The following is a 12,545-nucleotide window of genomic DNA, read 5'->3' as shown; positions in this document are numbered from 1 at the left end:
TTATTTAAAGGAAAACTATACCCCCAAACAGTGTAGGTCTCTCAAAAATATATTGCATTACCAAGCTCATATGTAAAACCCTGCTTCATCTAAATAGGCCATTTTCATATAAATATACTTCTTTAGTAGTATGTGCCATTGGGTAATCCTAAATAGAAAACTGCCATTTTAAGAATTAAGGGCCGCCCCCTGGGATCATAGGATTCACAGTGCACACAAACAAGCCAAGGCACACATACACACTAGGCCCCACCAGCCAATGAATGGGCAGAGTTCTGCCTTTTGCTCCCACACTACTTCCTGTTACAGTTAGAGTTGCATCACTTCCTGTCAGCTGATCTCTGAGGGAGCACACAGCCCATCACTAAATGGCGGCTCAAGGGAAAGGATGTAAAAGGGCAATATTTACTGATATATATAGCTTCAGCCTGCTTTCCCCCAATCCCACAATTCCCTGCACAAGTGATGTCAACAAGGAAAGAATCATCACAGAGCAATGCATTGTGGGTTATGTAGTTCCTGCATGTTGTCTGTAAGCTGTGGAGAAGTTGTTACAATCTGTAACATCAGTGTTTTAGTCCCTCCTCCCCATCCAGGATTTCAAGTGATGCAGAAAGAGAAGAACTGTTTTGCAGCTGGATTTCAGCATATAAAAATGGTATTTATTCATACTTTTTGAAGGAACAGATTACAGTGATAGGGATATTAGGGGTTTCTCTGTTGTGGGGGCCCTTTAACACATATTGCTTAGGAAGGGGAGTTCCCCTTTAAGCTCATTGTTGAATGGTATCTATGGGTTACTGCTTTTGAGCCCCAGTTTGATTGACAGCTTGCAACAGGACTAACATTCATTACTTGTAGACAGTAATCCAAGGTATTTTTATTGTTTTTAAGCAGGCAAGTGTCCCACTTGGGCAGTCGGCGGGCACCTCGGCTCTATAGTGCTTTATGCACTTGTCTGGCTCTTTCTGCCCCTATGCACAGTGACCGCGCTCCATCCTAGCAAAGTGACAGTGACTAACTCTATGTGACAGCTTGATGAGGTTTCACATGAGAGAGCAGAAATGCTGAACAAAAACGAATTTCTCCTTAATTGAACATTGCATATAAACGCTGATTAATGGCATTGTGTTTGTAAAGATTAAATGCAATATTAGTATGAGTAATGGGCCCAATTACTGGGGCTGCATCCTGACGTTGGGAAACCATTCTGGGGCGTTCTTTGTTTGTTCTTATGGAAATGACATTTCATTTATTCACCATTGCACTGCCACATTCCCATCTCATTAAACGGTACTTTAGCTTGAACTGTTTTAACTAGGAATGCGCCTAAATTGGGATTTTGTTCTGGATATTCAATTATAGCAAGTACTTTTGCAAACTTGGTTTCCTTTTGTAAATATCTATGTAACTAGCTGGAACTGTGTAATATAATAAAAGGTATATTGATATTCACTTTATTTCTGTATAACAACAATTATTATAAAAGGAGACACCTGCTATATAAATTACAATATCTGTGTACAGGTATCGGACCCCTTATCCGGAAACCCATTATCCAGAAAGCTCCGATCTACGGAAAGGCCATCTCCCATAGACTCCATTTTAATCAAATAATTCACATTTTTAAAAAGGCTTTCCTTTATCTCTGTAATAATAAAACAGTACCTTGTACCCCATCCCAACTAAGATATAATTACCCCTTATTGGGGCAGAACAGTCCTATTGGGTTTATTTAATGGTTAAATGATTTCCTTTATCTCTGTAATAATAAAACAGTACCTGTACTTGATCCCAACTAAGATATAATTACCCCTTATTGGCGGCAGAACAGTCCTATTGGGTTTAGTTAATGGTTAAATGATTTCCTTTATCTCTGTAATAATAAAACAGTACCTGTACTTGATCCCAACTAAGATATAATTACCCCTTATTGGGGGCAGAACAGCCCTATTGGGTTTATTTAATGGTTAAATGATTCCCTTTTCTCTGTAATAATAAAACAGTACCTGTACTTGATACCAACTAAGATATAATTACCCCTTATTGGGGGCAGAACAGCCCTATTGGGTTTATTTAATGGTTAAATGATTCCCTTTTCTCTGTAATAATAAAACAGTACCTGTACTTGATCCCAACTAAGATATAATTACCCCTTATTGGGGGCAGAACAGCCCTATTGGGTTTAATTACTGTTTAAATAACTTTTTTTTTTTTTGTGGCAAACTTAAGGTAGGAGATCCAATTTACGGAAAGACCCCTTATCCGGAAAACCACAGGTCCCAGGCACTCTGGATAACAGGTCCCATGCCTGTATATGCAAGTGCAAGAGAACGCACATTTTGGCTTAGGAGTCCTAGCGTTAAGCAGAATCAACATCGTAACTAATGGTTAAGTGTGATCCATAGCTCTTAATACAAGTTGATCCAGGGACGGGTCCGATTGCCATCTTGGAGTCAGGAAGGAATTTTTTCCCCTCTGCGGCAAATTAGAGAGGCTTCAGATGGGGTTTTTCTCCTTTCTCTGGATCAACTAGTAGTTAGGCAGGTTATATATAGGCATTATGGTTGAACTTGATGGACATGGGTTTTTGTTTTCAATTTAACTTACTATGTTACAGTACATTTGGGTTTGGGTTCTTTTAATGCTGTTTGTATCACCTGCCCTGTTAAGAGTAGAGTTACTTTTGGTATACACCTACCCTTCAAAACCAGAACTGTAAGTTGCCATTTTTGAACCCATTTATCCTTTTCTGCCACAGAGCAAAGTCTCCACAAAATGGCGGCGCATGCGCAAATGCGAGTACCCAGACCTCATCTGACGAACCAGCCGGCAAATTCTGGGATGAACTGTGTCAAGTTGGTCTTCTGGATGATTTCCATATTCAAGCCTTATTCGAGCCCTCAGGTAGGATGGAACTAATCCAATAGATTTATAAGTTAATGTACACACAATGTACCTGGCATGTCTTAAACCCAATGGGCAGTACATTAGAACATTGCCCAAGAACTGAGTAATCAGAACCACTAATGGGTTGTGTTGCAAGTGGGAAAAAAAAAGCAAAATGCCAACTTCTCAAAATGCCTATTGCAGTTGATTTGCCTAAGTGCCTCTTGATACCCAACCTGCTTTTATTACATCCTTAGATATGGTTGCATTCATTCAGATAGTGGCCCATGGGCACCCATATATACATGTCACAGGGCCTGTGTCATGCAATGAGATTAGTGTCTGGTAGGATCTTAATTTCATTATTTTTAGTGTGACAGTGGGTTAGTGTGCACAGCAGAACCATGCAATACCACTTTAAGCATTTAATGGGCAGACTAGATTGATTGGCTGGGCTTTTTCTGCGTCAAATTCTATATTTCTGTTTTGAAATGAGGGAAAATAACATGTTAGCTCTGCTTCCTGCCCCCTTTAACCCCTTGCCTACCAAGTAAAAGATATGTCCTTGGCATAGAAGTAAGGGCATGGCAGCTATATAGATTTTGCATTTAAAAGTCAGAAGGAAAAGTGAATTGGTTAGCAGCACACTGTTCTGGGGCTGTTTCCTGTTGATGTCGTTACAGGGGTAATGTTAATTAGCAGTATCCCTTTAACAGCAGCCGGCTAGATTTATATCATTGTTTCCCCTCTCACTTAAATCTCTCTCTCACACACTCACACACCTTTAAATGAGCTTTATTTATGTTGTAGAATGGCCAGTTCTAAGCAACTTTTCAATTGGTCTTCATTTTTTTTTTTTTTTTTTTTTTAGTTATTTGCCTTCTTTCAACTTTCAAATGGGGGTCACTGACCCCTGCAGCTCAAAAATGATTGCTCTATGAGGCTACAATTTTATTCCTGATGTTACTTTTTAATAATTATCTTTATATTCAGCTCCTCTCCTATTCATAAACCAGTCTCTCATTTAAACCACTCCCTGGTTGCTAGGGTAATTTGTACCTCAGGAACCAGGTAGCTGCTGGAATTCCAAACTGGAGAGTTCCTAAACAAAAAGTGAAATAATGAAAAAACTATACATAATAAAAAAAAAAAAAAAGAAGACCAATTGCAAATTGTCTCAGAATATTACTCTCAGCATTGTGCTAAAAGTTAATTCAAAGGTGAACAACCCCTTTAATGAAATATTTATCTGTGGTTTTAAGTCCTAAATGTATCCAGTGTTATTTACTGCAAATGGATAAAGGTTACCCTGACGCACTGCTGTTATTAACCATACGCATTACTTACTGTTACAGCTCTATGCTAACATTAACCCTGTTCTCTCCCAATTTGCCTTGCTTCAGGTCACTGCTGGGCTCACCTCCGCTGTGCACAATGGTCACCGGGCGTGCACCAGAATGAAGAGCAAGAGCTGGTCAGTGTGGACAAAGCAGTTCTCTCAGGGAGCACAGAAGTGAGTCCATCATGAATACACACAATCTCCCACTCAATCCCCTATAAATGTAGTTGCCCCTGAATAAATCTGCTGCAGATTTCTTCTTTTTGTGTCCTCTTAGTCTAACATATTATTTATTGGTGCAGCCAACTTGTTTTCTGCTGTCTGGCAGAATGGATTATTGATTGTAAGGATGCTGAGCATGGCAGCCTGTTACACCAGGGGCTCGACTGCTTCACTCAATGCCCCATCAACTTCACACCATTTTCCAGTGGCAACATCTTGATTCACACTGTCAGGAACAGTTGCACCAGAAAATCATTTGTTGGGCTGAGGGCGTTTAGAATAAAAAGCAGCAAACATCTGTTGGTCAATGATAAACCGTTAAAGGGATACTGTAATGATTTTTATTGGGTACTTTTTACTTTTAAATGACACTGTTTACATAGCAAATAATTCACTCTACTATTTAAAATGTTATTCTTGAACCAACAAATATAATTTTTTAGCTGTAATATTGGTGTGTAGGCGCCATCTCAGTGCATTGTGCCTGAGTCTGAGCTTTCAGAAGGAGCCAGCGCTACACATTAGAACTGCTTTCAGCTAACCTATTGTTTCTCCTACTCCCATGTAACTGGAGGAGTCCCAAGCCGGACTTGGATTTCTTACTATTGAGTGCTATTCTGATACCTACTGGGAGCAGCTATCTTGCTCCCTTCCCATTGTTCTGCTGATCGGCTGCTGGGGGGGAGGGGGGGGATATCACTCCAACTTGCAGCGCAGCAGTAAAGTGTGGCTGAAGTTTATCAGAGTACATGGCTGTGGCACCCTGGGAAATGAGGAATATGGTTAGCCCCATGGGAAAAACAGATTACAATGCAGGATTCTGCTGGAGAAGCTCTATTAACTGATGGGTTTTGAGAAAAACATGTTTTCCCATGACAGGATTCCTTTACATAGTGTTGTGATCTGTCTCCATGTATGTCTAAATAAAATCTGTGGGCTATATCAATTTTCAATGTGAGTTCAGAGAACAAGGCTTCTGTTGCAAATGCAGCCTGTTGTAATTAAAGAGGTAATACACCTTTAAGTATGATGTAGATGTGGCCCATGGCCAGCAGGAGGAAACTTTGGGCAACTTCAGAAAATGAAGGCATTTTAGGGAGATTAGTAGCCCATGGTAGTAAGCAGCCCAGTCAGTAGTCGCTTATGTTTTCTATCATTGCATTATAATAGTTCCTAAATACCGTCATCTGCCCTGATAGATTGTGCAAATAAGGAACATTTTCTAAAGCCTTCAGGATCCCGGCTACACATGTAAATCTAATCTTTCCAGTTAGTATGTTTATTTGTGGGGATAAAACCAAGCTGGATAATGGCAGGGAAATGTGTCAGCAGCTTTAGTTAGGAGACTGAGAGGAGCCACGTCAAGGATGTGTGTAATTAAGGAATATTTGGAGCAAATGCAGCGTATGGAACGGTATCAAAGCTGTATTTGTAGCAACACTCCACAACCTGTGTTTGGCTGTAAGAGTTTTAATGAGTTAAGGACTTGGGAATGTTGTTTTTATGTGGCGATCATAAAATCCCGGAATGGTGGCCACAGAGTTTACTGCCCATGTTTAGCATTGACACTGCCCATTAGCAAAGTCAAAAGAAAAAAAATAATCTCCTTATTTGCCTCTTTTACTCATTTTACATATAACTGTGGTGTTCAATTCAGATTGTTTGGCATGGGCCCCATGATAGGATTGGACCTAGCTAGCTACAGTACCTCCAACTGTAGATGGAGCCCAGGCACATACATTGGGGGTGTAATGGGATAGATATGTTTTGTTGTCATTAAAAGCCAACTTTGGTTAATGGGGAAAACAATGGCTTTAGGTTGGGTATACATGGTAAGATCCTTTTAGTTGGTGAGGTCGACAAATTAGTGTCTCCTTACTTAATTGGCTGCCAACTTTACAGGCCAAATCGGGATGATTCAGTTGTTGGGGCCTAAGGTGACACATCAGCAGAAAGACATCAACCAGCACAATTGCCCCATATACATTACAGATCCATTATCAAGAAACCTGTTATCTAGAATGCTCTGAATTATGGGAAGGCCATCTCCCAGTCAGAGTACAAAACTCCCTCTAATATTAATGCTTCAGAATCCAGAAAGTTGAAATATAGAAATAAAGTGACACACATGAGTGATGAGCGAACCTGTCCCTTTTCACTGAAATATTCACAAAACATGAAAATTTGCCAAAAACATTGAGATCAATGGGCCATTCTCTAGGTTTCTGTATTAGGCAGCTGCACATGAAAACCCCTGACCACCCAGGCTAGGGCATCCATTTATCCCAAGCTGATAGACCATTGAGGCTAGGGCATCCATTTATCCCAAGCTGATAGACCATTGAGGCTAGGGCATCCATTTATCCCAAGCTGATAGACCACCCCAAGGCTAGGGCATACATTTATCCCAAGCTGATAGACCATTGAGGCTAGGGCATCCATTTATCCCAAGCTGATAGACCATTGAGGCTAGGGCATCCATTTATCCCAAGCTGATAGACCATTGAGGCTAGGGCATCCATTTATCCCAAGCTGATAGACCATTGAGGCTAGGGCATCCATTTATCCCAAGCTGATAGACCACCCCAAGGCTAGGGCATCCATTTATCCCAAGCTGATAGACCATTGAGGCTAGGGCATCCATTTATCCCAAGCTGATAGACCATTGAGGCTAGGGCATCCATTTATCCCAAGCTGATAGACCATTGAGGCTAGGGCATCCATTTATCCCAAGCTGATAGACCATTGAGGCTAGGGCATCCATTTATCCCAAGCTGATAGACCACCCCAAGGCTAGGGCATACATTTATCCCAAGCTGATAGACCACCCCAAGGCTAGGGCATACATTTATCCCAAGCTGAGTATTGGCACCAGCGCTAATATTAATTAAGTACGCTTTATTTCCCCTTTTTTATATGAAATATTTAGTATATTTATATTGCCACAATTGCGCTGATGATGAATCATGTTCTGTAGGCTTTAATGGAACAGCATTCTATTTCGGCAAAAAATTCTTATAAATAATGTGTGTTTCTAGGGCAACTGAGTGCCACTGCATTACTGAACGAGAGCTCTTACTCCGTAAACATGTTTCATTATAAATGGTCAATATTGTATCCCTTTCAGACCTCAAATTAAGACAGGGAATCCGCTTTGTGGCCCAAAAAATACTTAGAAACAGTCGTGGACCCCATTTTAATTGCTGTTTTTTTGCTGTAGAAAGACATTTCTTAAAGGGTTTGTTTACCTTTGGGTTAAATTTTAGTATAATGTAGAGAATAATATTCTAAGACAGTTTCCAATTGGTCTTCATTTTTTATTATTTATAGTTTTTTAATTCACTTTTTGTTCAGCTCTCTAGGTTTGAGTTTCAGCAGCTATTTGGTTGCTAGGGTCCAGATTATCTTAGCAACAAGGGAGTGGTTTAAATGAGAGACTGGTATATGTATAGCAGAGGACATGAATAGAAAAATAAGTCATAAAAAGTAACAATAAAATTGTAGCTTCACAGAGTAATAGTTTTTTTGGCTGCCGGGGTCAGTGACCCCCATATGAAAGCTGGAAACAATCCGAAGAAGGCGGCAAATAATTAAAAAACAATCAACAATAAATAAAGAAGACCAACTGAAAAGTTGCTCAGAATTGGTCATTCTGTAACTAAAAGTTAACGTTATTATTAAAGGGGACAGGGAAACCCCCACCCATAACAACATAGGGACCCAGTTTTGTCTGGCTTCAGAAATTCTAAGCAAAGCAAAATAGGTAAATGCTTGGTATTGAAAACAGCATTTGTCTTTCCCTTTCTGCACTGCTGCTTCTGTCTCGTGAAACAATGTGTCAGAAGCCAACCCTGCATGCTTCTTAGGTTAATCAGCTGGCTTCTGCTACATTGTTTCACAAGTCAGAACCCCCAGGGCATAGAACAGAAATGGACAGGTGCTGCCTTTACATCGCAGTTGCACAAATAACTGTAAAACCAGTTAAAATAGTAATTAACCCAATATTGGAACGTTGCCTAGAAGTCAGGAATAGATGGTTTCATAATGTAGGCTGTTATTGGGAATAACCGAGACGAGGGGCTGCGAGGGATCCCTTAGGCAGCGCTGCACGTATTTCTGTATTTCAACAGTGCTTTGATCAACCCCAGACTGTCGGCAGCCCTTACAGAGATGCTCCCAACGCAGGGCAGCCCCTATTATATTTTCCTTTGTGCTGTAAGACCCGGGATTAACAGAAGCTCATTGCTTGGCGCTGCCCTCGGGCCTGAGTAGCTAACCATAGCACTGCATTGGCTTCAAATTATGCATTACAATACAATAATGTTATTGCAGCCAGTCCAGTCCGTTTAAATTGTAGCTGATATCCTTATTAAATGCACATTTGCAATGTAAGTCACATTCTGTTCATCGGGTATAGCCTTCCTCCTTCCTCAGTTTCATTCCGCTGTGTAGTTTCCAATTGTAGGAACTTATTCCTTATTATTTTACATTTGTGTCTGCCTGCTCAAAACTACAGCTTAACAAATAAGTAGGCTAGAAATGCTGCACATTAGGTTTAGGGCTTCTGTACCAGCCCGGGGTCCCCAATGGTTAAATGATTCCCTTTTCTCTGTAATAATAAAACAGTACCTGTACTTGATCCCAACTAAGATATAATTACCCCTTATTGGGGGCAGAACAGCCCTAATTGGGTTTATTTAATGGTTAAATGATTCCCTTTTCTCTGTAATAATAAAACAGTACCTGTACTTGATCCCAACTAAGATATAATTACCCCTTATTGGGGGCAGAACAGCCCTATTGGGTTTATTTAATGGTTAAATGATTCCCTTTTCTCTGTAATAATAAAACAGTACCTGTACTTGATCCCAACTAAGATATAATTACCCCTTATTGGGGGCAGAACAGCCCTATTGGGTTTATTTAATGGTTAAATGATTCCCTTTTCTCTGTAATAATAAAACAGTACCTGTACTTGATCCCAACTAAGATATAATTACCCCTTATTGGGGGCAGAACAGCCCTATTGGGTTTATTTAATGGTTAAATGATTCCCTTTTCTCTGTAATAATAAAACAGTACCTGTACTTGATCCCAACTAAGATATAATTACCCCTTATTGGGGGCGGAACAGCCCTATTGGGTTTATTTAATGGTTAAATGATTCCCTTTTCTCTGTAATAATAAAACAGTACCTGTATTTGATCCCAACTAAGATATAATTACCCCTTATTGGGGGCAGAACAGCCCTATTGGGTTTATTTAATGGTTAAATGATTCCCTTTTCTCTGTAATAATAAAACAGTACCTGTACTTGATCCCAACTAAGATATAATTACCCCTTATTGGGGGCAGAACAGCCCTATTGGGTTTATTTAATGGTTAAATGATTCCCTTTTCTCTGTAATAATAAAACAGTACCTGTACTTGATCCCAACTAAGATATAATTACCCCTTATTGGGGGCAGAACAGCCCTATTGGGTTTATTTAATGGTTAAATGATTCCCTTTTCTCTGTAATAATAAAACAGTACCTGTACTTGATCCCAACTAAGATATAATTACCCCTTATTGGGGGCGGAACAGCCCTATTGGGTTTATTTAATGGTTAAATGATTCCCTTTTCTCTGTAATAATAAAACAGTACCTGTACTTGATCCCAACTAAGATATAATTACCCCTTATTGGGGGCGGAACAGCCCTATTGGGTTTATTTAATGGTTAAATGATTCCCTTTTCTCTGTAATAATAAAACAGTACCTGTATTTGATCCCAACTAAGATATAATTACCCCTTATTGGGGGCAGAACAGCCCTATTGGGTTTATTTAATGGTTAAATGATTCCCTTTTCTCTGTAATAATAAAACAGTACCTGTACTTGATCCCAACTAAGATATAATTACCCCTTATTGGGGCAGAACAGCCCTATTGGGTTTATTTAATGGTTAAATGATTCCCTTTTCTCTGTAATAATAAAACAGTACCTGTACTTGATCCCAACTAAGATATAATTACCCCTTATTGGTAGCAAAACAGTCCCATTGGGTTTATTTAACGTTTAAATGATCTTTTTAGTAGACTTAAGGCAGGAGATCCAAATTACGGAAAGATCCCTTATCCGGAAAACCCCATGTCCCGAGCATTTTGGATAATGGGTCCCATACAATCATTGCCACTTCTAGCTCTTTAAGAGAAAGTCAAAATAAAACTTAAGCCTTACCCAGTTTGCCTTAGAGGAGCGATTGCCGTTAATGTGGCCGTTGGCCAAGAAGCAGGGTATATACTGCATTAATCTTAACTAGTGCCTGTTCCCATGAATCTCACCTAGCTGTATCTGCCCCACCCCATAATGCAGCAAGTACCCCATGTCCTGTAACTGGGGCAGTTGGTATAGCCGAGTCCCCCCTATACCGTATGCTGTTTCCATGGCACACGCCCAGCTCACTGCCAGCTGCACAATTTGACGTGATTTCAAGCCATTTACTTCTGGGCCAATTACGGCAAGTGCTCACAAATCACACTTTGTTTTTCAAGTATTTCACTTGTTTTGAAGTATATTTGTTTGTCATGGCAACACCTCGAATAAGGAGAAAAACAGCCCAGGGACCTGCTGTCCTCACAAATACCGAGAAAATTCTGGGCTGACCTGCTGAGTCTGTTTGTATATTCATTAAATGGCCCATTGTTAGCAAATTTTCAATTGGTCTTAATATATATATTTTATATATATTATTTATATCATATATTATTGTTTACTATTTTTGACTCTTTCCAGCTTTCAAAAGGGGGTCACTGACCCCGGCATCCAAAATTATTGCTCTTTGCAGCTACAATTTCATTGTTTTTGTTTCTTTTTATTATGCATTGTTCTATTCAGACCCAGTCCTATACATTTTCCAGTTTCTCATTCAAACCACTACCTGGTTGCTAGGGTAATTTGGACCCTAGCAACTGGAATGCCAAACTGGAGAGCTGCTGAATAGAAAGCTAAATAATTCAAAAGCCACAAATAATAACAAGTGAAGGCCAATTGCGTTGTTTTAGAATAGCAATCTCTACAACATACTAAAATTTGTACTGGCGACTTCTATTGTTGGCGGTGGAAAGCATTTTCGGAGCGGATAGCCCTCTATCGCGGGCGACTAACTCACTCCATGGGTTGTTTCCCTAAGGGCGAAGACACACAGGGCAATTAGTCCACTAGTTGATTAGTTGACTAATCTGCGTGACAAAAATGAGCACGTGATTTGTTGCAGCAATGCAATTATAGTCTGTGGATGAAAAGTCGCAACTAGGTTAATTAAAAGTCACGGCGACTAATCGCCCCGTGTGTCTTCTCCCTAAATGGGAGACAGGGGACAGACAAGATCCGGTTATATTTACAAATAAACACACTGGAAGCTAGGAACGTAAGGTAGAAAGGTGCTTAGAATTCCATTTCTTAGGCATAATTTTATGTTTGGGTTTACATCCCCTTTAAATATTTCCTAGGATTCGTAGATGGCAGTTAAAAGATAATCGATATTTGCAGAGCACGGAGTATCCTTGTATCACTCAGTAAGGAAGCCCCTCTAGCCCCTTTGTCTGCGTGCCCTATAGATGGCCCTTTAACATGCAGAGCCATAGCCCTGGCTGCAGATTGCTTGCTCTCTCATGCAGGCAAGTGTGATGGATTGGCCCCTCTGCAAAGGTCAGACACCCTGCTCGCTCATGTGTGAGACATAAAGGTTAGGGATGGCGAGAGGTGGGCAGAGCTGGAAGCCAAACACGCCACTTGCATCCTTTGTATTTCTGTCAGTCTCCTGCATGAAGTCAGATTGGCAGCCACTTAACTGCCGTGCTGCGAAATGTCAGCCAGTGTGGAGCTGTCGCGCTAATGTGGCAATCCTTCTCCTGTCTGCGCCGCTTAACTTTTAATTGGCACCGAGGCAAACTGCGGTCATCTCCTTCCACTCAACCGAGTGGCTCCCCGGATCAGTATCATTAGCATCTGGGTTGTGCAGTAGCCCAAAGCGAATTATCAGCCTGATAGCCCTGCGTAGCCTGCTGGGAGTTTAACCCTCTATAGGGCCCCTGCTCCTTATATTGTGTGCT

At 40.5% G+C, this 12,545-nt stretch overlaps 1 protein-coding gene across 10 annotated transcripts in view; it reads left to right on the top strand.

Annotated features, from left to right (window-relative positions):
• The window catches only part of kmt2c (lysine methyltransferase 2C), a 129,840-nt gene that overhangs the window by 56,355 nt on the left and 60,940 nt on the right, over positions 1 to 12,545 (top strand). For all 10 annotated transcript variants that reach the window (XM_031904513.1, XM_031904514.1, XM_031904519.1 and 7 more), the window contains exons 5-6: positions 2,762 to 2,907; positions 4,293 to 4,402. In XM_031904513.1, coding sequence (XP_031760373.1) covers positions 2,762 to 2,907; positions 4,293 to 4,402 — 256 coding nt within the window. The remainder of the gene's footprint in view (positions 1 to 2,761; positions 2,908 to 4,292; positions 4,403 to 12,545) is intronic.

This window comes from Xenopus tropicalis, chromosome 6 (genome assembly GCF_000004195.4).
Source record: "Xenopus tropicalis strain Nigerian chromosome 6, UCB_Xtro_10.0, whole genome shotgun sequence".
Classification (NCBI taxonomy): domain Eukaryota; kingdom Metazoa; phylum Chordata; class Amphibia; order Anura; family Pipidae; genus Xenopus; species Xenopus tropicalis.
Note: the sequence above shows the minus strand (reverse complement) of the source record. Positions and strands in the feature narration are given on the sequence as shown.